Source organism: Struthio camelus, chromosome 1 (assembly GCF_040807025.1).
Source record: "Struthio camelus isolate bStrCam1 chromosome 1, bStrCam1.hap1, whole genome shotgun sequence".
NCBI classification, from domain to species: Eukaryota; Metazoa; Chordata; class Aves; order Struthioniformes; family Struthionidae; genus Struthio; species Struthio camelus.
Window position 1 is genome coordinate 1,570,194 of NC_090942.1, and position 14,783 is coordinate 1,584,976.

A 14,783-nucleotide genomic window follows, 5' to 3' on the forward strand; every position below is an offset into this window, starting at 1 on the left:
CTGCCCCCCCCAAAAAAGTGGTTTCTCCCTCCCAAGAAGCAGTGTTGTCCAAAAAAGCCAGTTCTCCCCCCAAAAGTGACTTCTCTCCCTCCAAAAGTGACTTCTGCCCCCCCAAAGTGCCTTCTCTCCCCCAATAGTAACTTCTGCCCCCCCAAAAGTGACCTTTTCCCCCCAAAGTAACTTCTCTGCCCAGAAAAGCAACTTACCTCCCAGAAAAGTGGTTTCTCTCCCCAAAGTGACTTTTTTTCCCCCAAAAGTGACTTCTCCCCCCAAAAGTGAGTTTTTGTCCCCCAGAGTAACTTCCCTCCCCCCCAAAGTGACTTCTCTCCCAGAAAAGCAACTTCTCCCCCCAGAAAAGTGACTTCTCCCCCCCCCCCCCGGGACTTTTCCCCCCCTAAAAGTAACTTCTCTCCCCAGAAAAGTGACTTTTCTCCCAGAAAAGCAGCTTCTTTTCCCCCAAAAGTGACTTCTTCCCCCCACAAGTGACTTATCTCCCAGAGAGGCAGCTTCTCTCCCCAGAAAAGTGACTTTTCCCCCCCAAGAGTGACTTCTCTCCCCAAAAAAGTGACTAATCTCCCAGAAAAGCAGCCTCTCTGCTCGGGAAAGTGACTTCCCCCCGCAAAAAGTAACTTTAGCTCCCCCCCCCCGCAAAAAAAGTAACTTTTTCCCCCCCCCAAAGTAACTTTTTTCCCCCCCAAAGTAACTCCCCCCCCTCCCCTCCCCTCCCCGAAGTGACTTCTCTGCCCCCCAAGCGCCTCCTCCCTGCCGAGCGGCGCCTCCCGCCGGCCCGGCCCGCCCGAGGCGCCGCTCCCGCTCCCGCTCCGGTTCCGCTCCCGCTCGGCGGCGGCGGGGGGCGGCGGGCGGGGGGCTCCGCGCGGCTCCTCCCGCGGCGCCGCATTCCTGGCCCGGCCGAGCGCAACAAAGGGGCCGCGGCGGCGGCGGCGGCGGCCGGGGGGGCGCGGGCATGAGCGCGGCGGCGGGGCGAGCGGCGGCGGCGGCGGCGGCGGGGGGGGCCGGCGGGGCCCGGCTGCCCGGTGCGCCGCCCTAGGGCGGCCGGCGGGGCGCTTTGTCGGGATGGCGCCCGGTCGGCTGCTGTGGGCGCTGGCGCTGGCGGCGGCCCTGGGCGCCCGGCGCTGCCCCGCCGCCCCGCTCAACGCCTCGGCCGCCCCCGAGCGCTGCCGCCGGCCCGCGCCCTGCGAGCGGCTGCGCTACGGCGTCTGCCTGGGCTCCGCGCTGCCCTACGCCGCCACCTCCACGCTGCTGGCCGCCGACTCCGCCTCGCAGGAGGAGGCTCACGGCAAGCTGCTGCTCTGGTCCGGTACGGGCGCGCTATAGCCGGGCGGGGGGAGCGGTATGGGGGGGGGTGCGCCGTATGGGGGGTGCGCGGTATAGCCGGGGGGGGAAGCGGTATAGGGGGGTGCGCGGTATAGGAGGGGAGGTGCGCCGTATGGGGGGTGCGCGGTATAGCCGGGGGGGAAAGCGGTATAGGAGGGGAGGTGCGCCGTATGGGGGGTGCGCGGTATAGCCGGGGGGGGAAGCGGTGTAGGGGGGGGTGCGCGGTATAGGAGGGGAGGTGCGCCGTATGGGGGGTGCGCGGTATAGCCGGGGGGGGAAGCGGTGTGGGGGGGGTGCGCGGTATAGGAGGGGAGGTGCGCCGTATGGGGGGTGCGCGGTATAGCCGGGGGGGGAGTGGTGTGTGGGGGGGTGCGCGGTATAGGAAGGGAGGTGTGCCGTATGGGGGGTGCGCGGTATAGCCGGGGGGGGAAGCGGTGTAGGGGAGTGCGCGGTATAGGAGGGGAGGTGCGCTGTATGGGGGGTGCGCGGTATAGCCGGGGGGGGGAAGCGGTGTAGGGGGGGGTGCGCGGTATAGGAGGGGAGGTGCGCCGTATGGGGGGTGCGCGGTATAGCCGGGGGGGAGCGGTGTAGGGGGGGGTGCGCGGTATAGGAGGGGAGGTGCGCCGTATGGGGGTGCGCGGTATAGCCGGGGGTGCGCGGTATAGCGGGATGGGGGGGATGCGTGCGGTATAGGAGGGGAGGTGTGCCGTATGGGGGTGCGCGGTATAGCGGGGGCGTGTGTGGTATAGGGGGTTGCACGGTATAGGAGGGGGTTGCACGGTATAGGGGGTGCGCGGTATAGCGGGGGGTGCTCGGTATAGGGGAGTGCGCTATATAGCGGGGGGTTGCGCGGTATAGGGGGCGCGCGGTATAGCGGGGGGGGTGGTGGGCAGTATAGTGGAGGGCAGGTGCGTTATAGCGAGGGGGGCTGCGCACGGGAGCAGCAGGGGAGCGGTGCTGGGAGTGGGAAGCGGGGGGGGGGTGCGCGGTATAGCAGGGGAGCGGTATAGCGAGGGCCTGAGCAAGGCCCAGGGCGTAGCAGGGAGCTGAGGATGGGCCCAGGGCCGGGGGGGGGGGTATAGCGGGGGGGGGGGCGGCCCCGCAGAGCCCGGAGCACGTTGGGAGGTCGGCAGCGCTGGAGGCAGCCGGGAAATTCGGGAGGTGCCGAGCCGCGACCCCCCCCCCCGCCGAAGCCCCTTCCCGAGAGCCGGGGGGGGGGGGGGGGAGGCCGCGGCGCCCGGACCGGCCCCCAAAACCGACCCGGGAAACGTCCTCGTTCCCTCGCTAAACTCGGGCAAAAAACCAAAAAGCCGAGGGGCCCGGCGGCCGCTTCGGAGGGGGCCGGCGGCGGCGCGGGACGCTGCCCGCGTGGGGCGGACGGGGGCGAGCGCGGCCCCGCCGGCCACCCCGGAGAGCCGCGGACGGACGGACGGACGGACGGACCATCCCGCCCCGCAGCTCTTCCCAGTTCGCGAAGCCGCCGCGGCTCAAAGCGCAGCCCCCCCCCCCCAAAAAAAAAAAAAAAAAAAAAACTACCCTGGAAAACGAGTTTTGCGACGTTGCCGGAACTGGATTCGCTCGGAGAAGCGACCGCCGGCCACGGGCAGGGCGGCGTGCTGCAGCCGCTCGGTGGTTTCGGGCCGTCGCCGACCTCCCGCGGAACCGGGTCCGGATGCGCCGGGACAGTTTTTGGTGTCACCCGCTTGGGTGCTGGCACGGGCTCGGGGGGGGGGGTCCGTCCGTCGCTCCGGGCGGCTTCCCGCCGGCCGGCGCGGGGCTCACGGCGCCCCGTCCCCGCCGGCAGGTTTGCGCAACGCCCCGCGCTGCTGGGACGTCATCCAGCCGCTGCTGTGCGCCGTCTACATGCCCAAGTGCGAGGACGGCCACGTGGAGCTGCCGAGCCAGACGCTGTGCCTGGCCACCCGGGCGCCCTGCACCATCGTGGAGCGCGAGCGGGGCTGGCCCGACTTCCTCAAGTGCACGCCGGACCGCTTCCCCGAGGGCTGCCCGGTAAGGCGCCTCGCCGGGCTCGTCCCCCTCGGCCGCCGCCGCTCTGCTCCTCTTTCCCGCCGGCCCGCGGCGTCGCCAGCCGTGCTCCTGGCGGCGGCACGGGTGGCGGAGCGGCGCGGGGGACCTTCTCGCCGCCCGTAGAGGTGGACCGACCCGGAGAAGAGGGTCTTCAGCCCGGAGAGCCGCCGGCCGCCTTCCCGGGGGCCGGAGACGGCGTCGGCGGGGAGGACGGGCCCAGGAGGGAGCCTCGGCCGCCGGGGTCCCTCCTGCTCTCCCTCACCGCCGGCCCTCTGCGCTCCCGGCAGAACGAGGTGCAGAACATCAAGTTCAACAGCTCGGGGCAGTGCGAGGCGCCGCTGGTGCGGACGGACAACCCCAAGAGCTGGTACGAGGACGTGGAGGGCTGCGGCATCCAGTGCCAGAACCCGCTCTTCACCGAGAAGGAGCACCGGGAGATGCACGTCTACATCGCCGCCTTCAGCTCCGTCACCATCTTCTGCACCTTCTTCACCCTGGTGAGCCGAGCCCCGCGGGGACGGGCACCCGCCGCGGCCGAGCCGGCCGTTGAGGCCGGGCTCCCGAATCCTCGAGCCGCCGGCGATGCCGTCTCAACAGCCTGCCACCGGCTGCGGATTTTTTTTGGCCTTCCTCCCGTCCCACCGGCCTCTCTCGCGGCGTAGCGACGTCCTGGGTGGCCCGGGTCAAGGCTACGGGGCTGGGCCAGGCCGTGGCGCCCAGGTGGCGGAGGGGGGGCGCCGGGGCTGCGTGCCGAGCTCTTCTGCCCGTTCTCCCCGCGCCAGGCCACCTTCGTCGCCGACTGGAGGAACTCGAACCGCTACCCCGCCGTCATCCTCTTCTACGTCAACGCCTGCTTCTTCGTGGGCAGCATCGGCTGGCTGGCGCAGTTCATGGACGGCGCCCGCGACGAGATCGTGTGCCGGGCCGACGGCACCATGAGGCTGGGCGAACCCACGTACGTGTCGCCTCGACCCCCCCTGCCCACCTCCGCCGCGTGCCGGGGGGGTCTGGCCCGGCGTCCGTGGTGGGTCTCGGGAGGCGCCGGGCTCTGGGAGCCGCAGCACCCATGGGCGCGCTGAGGACGATGAGCTTTTGGGCGTGGGAGAGACCCCGTCTTCCCCGTCCGCCCTCCCGGCGGCGCGTGACGCCCCTGTCTCGCCTGCCCCGCAGCTCCAACGAGACGCTCTCCTGCGTCATCATCTTCGTCATCGTCTACTACTCGCTCATGTCCGGCGTCATCTGGTTCGTCATGCTCACCTACGCCTGGCACACCTCCTTCAAGGCGCTGGGCACCACCTACCAGCCGCTGGTGGGCAAGACCTCCTATTTCCACCTCATCACCTGGTCCATCCCCTTCGTCCTCACCGTGGCCATCCTGGCCGTGGCGCAGGTGAGGACGCGTCCGCCCGGCGCAGAGACCGTCCCCGAGGTCCTCCTGCCCCAAACGAGCACCGCAGCCGCGGACGGGTGCCGGGTCTGGGGTGCGATGAGAGCGGGGAGGTGGATGGGGGCCAGCTGACCACCCCGTTTCTGCCAGGTGGACGGTGACTCCGTCAGCGGCATCTGCTTCGTGGGGTACAAGAACTACCGCTACCGGGCCGGCTTCGTCCTGGCGCCCATCGGGCTGGTCCTCATCGTGGGGGGCTACTTCCTCATCCGGGGTAGGTGTGGACGTGACCCGGGGCGGGGACCCGGCCGGGCTCTGGTTTGGGTGGAGACCGCGGTGCTTCACGGCCCCCCTCGCAGAGCTGGGGGCGCCTGTCCTCGGTGTCCCCCCATCTGACGTCCTTGTCCCTCCGCCGCAGGGGTCATGACTCTCTTCTCCATCAAAAGCAACCACCCCGGCCTGCTGAGCGAGAAGGCGGCCAGCAAGATCAACGAGACCATGCTGCGGCTGGGTAAGTGGTGCGCGCCGGGCTCGGTGCAGCGTCCGCGTCCCACCATCGACGAGGAGCTGGGTCTGCCCCACCATCGACGAGGAGCTGGGTCTGCCCCACCATCGACGAGGAGCTGGGTCTGCCCCACCATCAACGAGGAGCTGGGTCTGCCCCACCATCGACGAGGAGCTGGTTAAAGCAGTGACGTGCTGAGACCCATGGACCCCTCTTACGCTTCTCTTCCAGGCATCTTCGGCTTCTTGGCCTTTGGCTTCGTCTTCATCACTTTTGGGTGCCACTTCTACGACTTCTTCAACCAGGCGGAGTGGGAGCGCAGCTTCCGGGAATACGTCCTGTGAGTGGGACGGGGACGTTGCCCGGCCGCCTGCCGAGCTCCTTGGTCGATGCTGGGAGAAATGGGCCCTGGCGGGCCCGGCCGGCAGCCGTGGAAGCCCGTCCCGGGCCACCGGCTCCCTCCGAGCTCACGGCCGGCCTCTGTGTCGGGCCCGCGCAGGTGCGAGGCCAACGTGACCATCGCCACGCAGACCAACAAACCCATCCCGGACTGCGAGATCAAGAACCGGCCCAGCCTGCTGGTGGAGAAGATCAACCTCTTCGCCATGTTCGGCACCGGCGTCTCCATGAGCACCTGGGTGTGGACCAAGGCCACCCTGCTCATCTGGAAGCGCACGTGGTGCAGGTGAGACCACGGGGCGGTCCGGGTCCTCGTTGGCCCTTCCTGCCCCGTGCCGAGTGCAAGAAGCCTTGGCCCGTCGGTGCAATGAGTGGTGGGGTCTCAGCAGCTGGCAGTTTGCAGTGGGGTGGGGGAACCTCTCCCGCGCGGGGAGGGGAGCGGGAGCGGTCGCAAGCACCTGGCGTCGTGTTTGCGGGGCACCTCCGTCCCCGGGGGACCCCCTCCAACCCCGTCCCCAGGCTGACGGGGCAGAGCGACGACCAACCCAAGAGGCTTAAGAAGAGCAAGATGATCGCCAAGGCCTTCTCCAAGCGCAAGGAGCTGCTGCGCGACCCGGCCCAGGAGCTCTCCTTCAGCATGCACACCGTCTCGCACGACGGCCCCGTGGGTACGTCCCCGCCGGCTTGGGGGGTCCGGGGGAGGGACGGGACGCCTGGGCCCTGCCGACCACCCATCTGCGGCGTGTCGTTGCAGCCGGCTTAGCCTTCGACATCAACGAGCCGTCGGCCGACGTCTCCTCGGCCTGGGCCCAGCACGTCACCAAGATGGTGGCCCGCAGAGGGGCGATCCTGCCGCAGGACGTCTCGGTGACACCCGTGGCCACGCCTGGCAAGTCCCGTGGGCTGGGGTGGGCTGGTGGGGCGGTGGCGGGTGCCGGCGGCCGCGCTCACGACGCCCGTCTCGCCCCGCCGCAGCGCCGCCGGAGGAGAGGGCCGAGCGGTGGGCGCCGGAGGTCGCCGGCCCGCCCGAGCCGCCGCGGCGCCCCGCCGGCCCCCGCAAGAAGAAGCGGAGGAAGAAGAAGAAGAAGCAGCACGAGGTGTGCCCGGAGCCGCAGCTCGGTGCCGCCGCCGCCGCCGTCCCCCGCTTGCCCCGGCTGCCCCGTCACGGCTGCCTGGTGGCCGCCGGCCCGCGGGAACCGTGGCGCGCCGGGGACGCCTGGGCCCTCGACGCCTTGGCCGACCCGCAACCCGAAGCGGCGGGGCGACGGGCCGGCTGCCGCGGGGTCGAGCCGCCGGCGCCGAGGACTCAAGGCCGTCGAGGGGGTTTGGCCCCCGTCCGGTCCCGCACCAGCTTGGTGGCCGCCGAGCTGCTGGACGCCGATTCGGACTTCTAGGGGCGGCGGGTGCCGGGGTCGCCCGCCGGCGCGCCGCTACCTAGCGCTTGTCAACGCCGGTAGGGTGCCCTCTCTCTTTTTTTTTTATTATTATTATTTTTTTATTATTGTTATTTTTTTTTTTTTTAATCTCTGCCTCGCAGGCTGGGACGGCGGCACGAGCCGAGCGTCCGGCGGCGGCGGCGGCGCGCTCCTCCTGCCTCCCGCCCTCCCCAAGTGCCTTTTTTTTTAGGGAGAAAAAGATTTTTAAAAAAACCCCCCCAAACCCCGCTAAGCCGGCCGAGGGCGCCGCAGGAGGGTCCCCGTGGCCGTCCCCGCCGGCGCCTTTCCCTCTTTGCCCGTTACCCGCCGTAAGCGTCGCGTCGGGGGGGGGAAGCGAAGCCTCCTCTCTCAGTATTAAAAGTTGCCGAGTTTGCGCCCTGGGGGTCGGCGGTGGGGTTTTTTTGGGGGGGGGGGGTTTGTTTCCCTGCGCGAAGCCGGGACGCTGCCTTTCCTGCCGCGATGGAAACTGCTTTAAAACAAAAAAAAAAATTTGTTTTAATTTATTTCTTTGGCTGGGGAGAGTTTGCTCTGCCCTCGCGGCTCCGGAGGGACGGAGGCCGCCAGGCACGTTTTGTTTGGTTTTGGTTCCCCCCCCCCCCCCCCCCAGCGATATGGTTTTTAGCATGCTTTATAGCGTGATTTTGTTTTGTTTTGTTTTGTTTTGGCGTGGTTTTTAGGAGGGGTTCCCGCGCCGGCTCTCCCAGGGCGCTCGGGGGCCCCCGCGTTACAGCGCATCTTTTTTTTTATTATTATTTTCCTGCATTTGAACAGCTCTTCCTAAACGACACGGCGTTTTGCAGCAAAAAGCCAAATTCGGGGCACGGCAGGAGCCGTCCTGACCCCGTCGCGTCCCCCGCGTTTTTCCTCCAGGCAGAGAAAAAAAAAAGTAACAACCAGGCTGATTCACAGCCCGGCAGGCCAAGGCAGCGTCTCCCCTGGGTGCCCGAGTGGAGGGGTGTGATTTATCGGCGTCGCCCCCCCCCCCCCCCCGGTTTCTGCCCTTTCTGGGCCCGCTCTTTGCGGGGCGCCGCACCCCGCGCCGGAGCGAGCGGTTGAAGCGGTTTTGGGAGGCCGCGGTGAAATCGGCCGCGTCGCGGACGTCCCGACGTCGGTAGGCGGAAGCGGGCTGGATCGCCCTACAGTCGCGGCGGTCGGCGCCGTTGGAAGAGCCGCGGTTACCGGATGTGTAACGCTGCAGGGTGGTACTGGCTTCTGGGTTGGAGTTTTATATATATGTATGTGTGTATATATCTCATGACGACTGTGTCTGTAGCCGTCCGTTGGCTTACGTCGGGCGTTAGGGAGCCCTGGAGAATGAAACGCTTCCGTGTAAATCTCTTTTTTCCCCCTTTCTTCCCGGCGGCCGGCGGGAACGGGCCCCTCGGCGCCCGCAACCTGCCCCGAGACGGCGCTTTCGGCGCGGGCAGAAGCGAGCCGGGGAAGCCGCGCGTTGCGTGCCCGGTGCGTCCGCAGGGAAGCGGCCTTAGAGGGGGCGAAGCGGAGGCGTTCTCCCCTCCTCGGCTTGGCGCTGCGGCCGGCGCGTTGCATCCCCGTGACCAGGGCAACGAGCCGAGGGAGGGCTTTGAGGCTCCCTTCCGCAACAGGCTCCGTCCTGAAGTGGTGGACTTGGAAAAACGCTGGGTTTTTTTAAATTTATTTTTATTTTTTAACTGCGTTTGGTTAGTTTGGCCACGAACGCCGCGGGAGCGCCGCGGGAGCGCGTGGGAACGCCGCGGGAGCGCCGCGGGAACGCGTGGGAACGCCGTGGGAGCGCGTGGGAACGCGGGGCGGCGCGCGCGCCTCTCCCCGCCAGGACTACACTTCCCGGCGGCCCCCGCGGCGGGAGCGGGAGGCGGCGCGGAGGCCGCCGGGAGTTGTAGTGCGGGGAGGGGGGAGTGCGGCGGCGCGGGGGCCGCCGGGAGTTGTAGTGCGAGGGGGGGAGGGCGGGCGGACTGCAGGTCCCGTGATGCCCCGCGGGCGGCGCCGCGCGGCGGCGGCTGAGGGGGCGGCGGCGACGGGCGGTCCCTGAGGAGGGAGGCGGCGGCGGCGGCGGCGATGTCGGTGCAGGTGGCGGCCCCCGCCGTGGAGCTGAAGGAGCTGAGCGGCCCCATGGACAAGGCGGCGGCGGCCGGGCCGCCCTGCGCCGAGCCGGGGGCCGCCTGCCCGCTACCGGCCGAGCGTGAGGCGGCGGCGGCGGCGGCGTCGTGCGGCGCGGAGCGGCCTCCGCTGAGCGGCGGCTGCCCGGGTCTGTCAGCCGCCGCCGCCGCTGGCGCCAAGGTGCCGCAGGCTTCGGCCATGAAGCGGAGCGACCCGCATCACCCCCAGCACCGGCACCGCGACGGCGGCGACGGCGGCAGCGGCACCGCGGCCGAGGCGCTCGTCAGCCCCGACGGCACCGTCACCGAGGCGCCGCGCACCGTCAAGAAGGTACCGGCCGGGGGAGGGGGGGGGGAGGGGAGGGGCGCCCCGCCGCGGCGGGGAGGGGGAGGGGGACACGCGCGGCGTGGGGGGTGGCGCGCGTGGCCTCGGGGCGCTGCCCTGGGTGGCGTGGCGGGGACGTGCGTGGCGTGGGACTAGGGACACGCGTGGCTGTGGGGTGCTGCCCCCAGGTTGTGTGTCGGGGACGTGCGTGGTGTGGGGTGTGTGCTGGGGGACACGCGTGGGTGTGGGGTGCTGTCCCCGGGTTGTGTGTCGGGGATGTGCGTGGTGTGGAGTGTGTGCTGGGGACACGCGTGGCTGTGGGGTGCTGCCCCCTGGTTGTGTGTCAGGGACGTGCGTGGTGTGGAGTGTGTGCTGGGGGACACGCGTGGGTGTGGGGTGCTGTCCCCGGGTTGTGTGTCGGGGACGTGCGTGGCGTGGGGCTGGGGACATGCGTGGGTGTGGGGTGCTGCCCCGGGTTGTGTGTCGGGGATGTGCGTGGTGTGGGGTGTGTGCTGGGGGACACGTGTGGCTGTGGGGTGCTGCCCCCTGGTTGTGTGTCAGGGACGTGCGTGGTGTGGAGTGTGTGCTGGGGACACGCGTGGCTGTGGGGTGCTGCCCCCGGGTTGCGTGGCGGGGACGTGCGTGGTGTGGGGCTGGGGACACGCGTGGCTGTGGGGTGCTGCCCCCGGGTTGTGTGTCGGGGACGTGCGTGGCGTGGAGTGTGTGCTGGGGGACACGCGTGGCTGTGGGGTGCTGCCCCCGGGTTGTGTGTCGGGGACGTGTGTGGTGTGGGGTGTGTGCTGGGGGACACGCGTGGTTGTGGGGTGCTGCCCCCGGGTTGTGTCGGGGATGTGTGTGGTGTGGAGTGTGTGCTGGGGGACACGTGTGGTTGTGGGGTGCTGCCCCCGGGTTGTGTGTCGGGGACGTGTGGGGTGTGTGCTGGGGGACACGTGTGGTTGTGGGGTGCTGCCCCCTGGTTGTGTGTCAGGGACGTGTGTGGTGTGGGGTGCGTGTTGGGGCTGTGTGTGGCGTGGGGCAGTGCTAAAGGGATACACGTGTCAGGGACACGTGGCTGTGGGGCTCTGCCTTGGGGTTGTATGTCAGGGATTCACGTGGTGTGGGGTGCATGTTGGGGACATGTGTGACCGTGGGGTGCTGCCCTGGGCTTGTGAGTTGGGGACATGCCATGGTGCGGGGTGTACGTTGGAGACATGTATGGCTGTGGGATGTGTGTCAGAGACACGTGCGGGGTGTGTGTTGGGGACACATGCGACTGTGGGGTGCTGCCCCAGGGTTGCATCTTGGGGACACGTGTGGGATGTGTGTTGGGGACACACATGGCTGTGGGGTGCTGCCCCAGGGTTGCATCTTGGGGACATGTGGGGTGTGTGTTGGGGACACACATGGCTGTGGGGTGCTGCCCCGGGGTCACGTGTTGGGGACGTGTGTGGGGAGGTGCTGCCCCGTGGGTGCGTGTTGGGTGCACACTGAGTTCACGTGTGACCAGCGTGTGCCTGCCCTGGGCGTGCTTAGTTGTACGGTCATCCCACCGGAGGGAGTAGGTACTCAGTGGGTACACGTACACCACGCTCTTGCACACCCAGGTGTGTGGGTGTTTGCTCGATACGCTTGTGCCTGGGTGTGCGTCAGGCACGTGCTCCGCCGAGCGTGCGGGAGTGCGTCAAGTTCAGGTCCCTGGGGTTATGCCCTGGGCGCGCGCTCACTTGGAGACACGGACGCGCGTCAGGTGAAAACGCACGCCCGTCCCGTTAGTAGGCGAGGGGTAATCGGGTGTTCCCAGCAGATGTGCTGGATACACGCGTGCACAGCCTCTGGCTTCACCTTGAGGTGTGCTTGCCCTGTGAGTATGTGCCCCGGTGCACGTCTGCCCCACGGGTGTGCACCCCATAGTTACACAGCCAAGCGCGGCCCTCTAGATATGCACGCGTAGCTACGTGCTCTTGAGGTATGGGCACCCCCGAGGTACGTATGCACGTACAGGGCACCCATAGCTGGGTGCGCACACATTCACAAACGGCTGTGTACTTACACGGTGGTATACCCACGCTCTCAGAATACCCAGGCATAACCGTATCCATCGGCGTACATCCACTTGTTTATATAAAACCACACGCGTGTGGAGGTAAGTACGCAGGTACAGAGGTAGACATGCGCGCTTACGTAATGCACGCTGGTACGTATGCAGGCACACACATAGGTGTGTGAAGACATACCTGTACACACAGGGGATGTATAGCTGCAGGTATACATAGTTATGTGCCTGTAGGGATGCAAACAGGTGCACGTGTGTCTGTGAGTATACACGTGTGCATACAGGTGTGCATACACACGTGTATATGTACAAACACTGACATGGATGTGTATGTAAACATTAAGTCACACCTTTACCCACTGAGTGCCCCCATATGTGCACAGAAACACTTTAATGTATACAGGCGCACGTATGCCTGTGCGCTCAGACATGCCTTTGCACCCTTGCACATCTGCTCACACCCAGCCAGCCAGATGTAGATACCCTCACAGACCCAAACGCGTTCAGACACCTGCACAGAGAGCATACGAAGGACTACGGCCATAGCAACGTCCACATACAGATGCACCCAGACATGCTGTCTGCCCTATTCACCTAGATAAATCCACGCACATTCGTGCCCCTTGGGTGGCTGTGCCTGTGGACACCCTCTCGTATATAGATGTCCTCCACACGGAGGGATACATGTGCTCCCCTATAGACACAGCTGTGCACACATAGCCCCCTCCATGGATGCATGTAGAGAAGCACACGTTTCCCTCAGTAGGGGCAATCTCAGTTTGCCCTGTGTCCTCCCCTTCAGAAATCTCAGGAGAGGGTTTTTCCCCCATGGTGCAGGAACCTCTTGGGGAATGCAGGGAACTCCCTGCTATGAAGAATCTCCTTACTTGTGAAAGTTCAGGTTGCAGACTTCATCCATATACTGCTGGACTTCCACCCTTTTGCATTGTATCCCTAATTCATTCAGAAGCCCTAGGAGGAGGGAATTCATCTCCCTAATGTAGGCCTCTTGTGTGGCTTCCCTGAAGCAGGATTGCCTCCTAGAGACTCCATGGAAGGGAACACATGCCTGTAAGGCAAGAGGAGAGAGTCTGAGTCAAGGGCTCCTGCGTCCTCCTTGGAAAACCCTGGTGGGGGGAGTTCAGTTCCTAGGTAAAGGATCTCCACGATTTTTCCCCTAAGCTTGTGACTTCTGTCCCTTTAGAAACAAAAGAAGAGGCAGTTCATCCCTCTAAAGAGAGTCCTCCCTCCCAAGTCAAGCGTCTCCATCTTCTCAACACCCTCCCTTCTCCCCCAAAAGCTCCATGGGAAGAAGTTCCTGTCCTCATGAGAAAGCTCACAGTTCCTGCAAGGTGCTTGGCTGAGGCCTCGTGCTGTGTCTTCCTGCAAAGCTTCCTCTTGGCTTTTCACGTGGCCGGTTCCATGGTAGCGTCCCTAGTGCGTGAGGGCCCTGATTTTCCACGTTGGTCTCTTGAAGCACAAGCTGCTGAATCACTTTTCCCTTCCTTCTGAGGAGGACTGATCTGTAGGTGGCCCCCTGTCTTCATCCTGAAGAGATATCCCCGAGTATCTGTGTCCACATGTAACCTGTGAACACCCGTGATGTGTCTGGAGCCCCTTCCATTTGACATCCTAATCTCATCTCTCTATTTTTAGAGGCCTTCAAGGTATCCATGTTTCTTCTCAAGTGTAGGTTTTCCTCTAAAATCTCCCTCCTCCTTTCTTTTTTTGTTGATGTAAGACAGCTTCCCCCCCCCCCCCCGCTCCCCCTCCTGAAGTCCAGCTTGTCTCTGGCGAGAGAAACATAGTGTTAGATCTTTTATTGGGAAGTGACACATTTGCATCACTAAGTCTTTTAGGAGGGAAGGGGAGTATTGATGGTGGGTGATGGGGTCGTTTACCAAAACAGCTCAAAGAATCTGCATCATTCTCTCTGGCTACTTCTAAACTCCGCAGAGGGTGCCTTACGCAAGGAACAAAGGATGCCAGGTTCTCGGGAGAAATCTGGATGCAGGAGGAACAGCCAGTAAACGCACGGAGTGGCAAAACTCCCCGACTGGCTCCCATTGCTTTGGGTGATGAGTTTGTTTAGGAGCTGACAATCTGTCTGGTTGCTAAAGGAAGTGAGATGTGTTGATTGAGGATAGCTGGGAGTACATGCTGTTCCTTCTCTCCTTTCCATACTGTTGCTTTCCAGTGACTTCAGTATGTGTGCGTGCTCCAGAGACTGAGACGGTGTGAGGCATTTATTTTACCAGATTTACAAATCCAGAGCCCTTTCCTCGCTTTCTTAGGAAGCGATGTTATTTAAATAAAACACCAGATTTGGTAGGCGTGAAGTTGTTCCCAATCCTGCGATTGAAAAATTGGGCACACGTAGCTTAAGCGTCTGTTGAAGAAGAGCTTAGCGCAAAAACAAATCTAAAACAAGCGGATACAAATTTGAGTTGATATCCAGTAGAACTTTGCTTTAGTACCTGAAGTAAAGATCTATTTAAAATATATAAGCAAGATTATATTAAAATGCTAGTGCATACACTTTAAAAACTACAGTTTATTTTGTTTGTGGACAAGATCAACCCTAAAAACTCTGTGTAGTTTTGTTCTTGAGCAGTTTATGTATTAAAAGTGCTTTTTTTATTTTTCCTCATCTATACTGAAATTCTGGTATGCGTTCTTAAAGTATCGTGTGAGTAAATGCTTATTTCATAGTATTATTATAAGCGCAGAGTTCCTGGCAAATAGCCACGGCTGCTTTTTCCCTTAGTACCACTCTGTTTTAAAACTGCTTTTTGTATTGGTTTGGACTTGACAAATTTTAGTTATGCCTGCATGTTCCCTCGGATGGGCTAATTCATTTTATTATCTGGATAGAGTATGGACAGTAGATGTGCCTGGATTGGCAACAGTTTTGCGAGTTCGTATTGATTCCTTAAGTTGATTGGTGCATTTTGTTACAACATCGCAGTTGCTGTAGAATCAGGACTATACAAACTCTTTCGCACCTGCTCATAGAAGAAGCACTACGAGAGGGCACTCCTAGACACGCAGAGGGCAGAATCGAGCGCACTGCTCCTTGGTGTTTTGTCTTCGTGGTTCCCATCAGAGCTACGTGAAGATCTTTGTAACCACTGTCTTGTTTGTTATCTTGGGTTTCCTGCTGTAGATCTGAACTCTCAAAAATGGCCGGAAGACCTCAGTTCTGAGATTACATTGGAC

General features: G+C 63.8%; 2 protein-coding genes across 3 annotated transcripts in view; both read left to right on the plus strand.

The window, feature by feature from the left end:
* Window positions 1-1,074: 1,074 nt before the first annotated feature.
* Window positions 1,075-7,783, plus strand: SMO (smoothened, frizzled class receptor). The gene is made up of 12 exons (XM_068944326.1): window positions 1,075-1,318; window positions 3,140-3,345; window positions 3,651-3,860; window positions 4,146-4,318; window positions 4,534-4,753; window positions 4,901-5,024; window positions 5,169-5,261; window positions 5,487-5,595; window positions 5,755-5,940; window positions 6,174-6,322; window positions 6,409-6,543; window positions 6,630-7,783. The coding sequence occupies exons 1-12, from the start codon at window positions 1,075-1,077 to the stop codon at window positions 7,046-7,048; spliced, it is 2,268 nt and encodes a 755-aa protein (XP_068800427.1). The 3' UTR covers window positions 7,049-7,783.
* Window positions 7,784-9,106: 1,323 nt separating this feature from the next.
* Window positions 9,107-14,783, plus strand: part of AHCYL2 (adenosylhomocysteinase like 2) — a 118,830-nt gene continuing 113,153 nt past the window's right edge. Inside the window, exons 1-2 of one of the 2 annotated variants that reach the window (XM_068944521.1) lie at window positions 9,107-9,255; window positions 9,345-9,517. In XM_068944521.1, coding sequence (XP_068800622.1) covers window positions 9,386-9,517 — 132 coding nt within the window. In that variant the 5' untranslated portion in view covers window positions 9,107-9,255; window positions 9,345-9,385. Of the gene's footprint in view, window positions 9,518-14,783 lie in introns of both variants that reach the window. The other variant, XM_068944436.1, reaches the window with a different exon arrangement.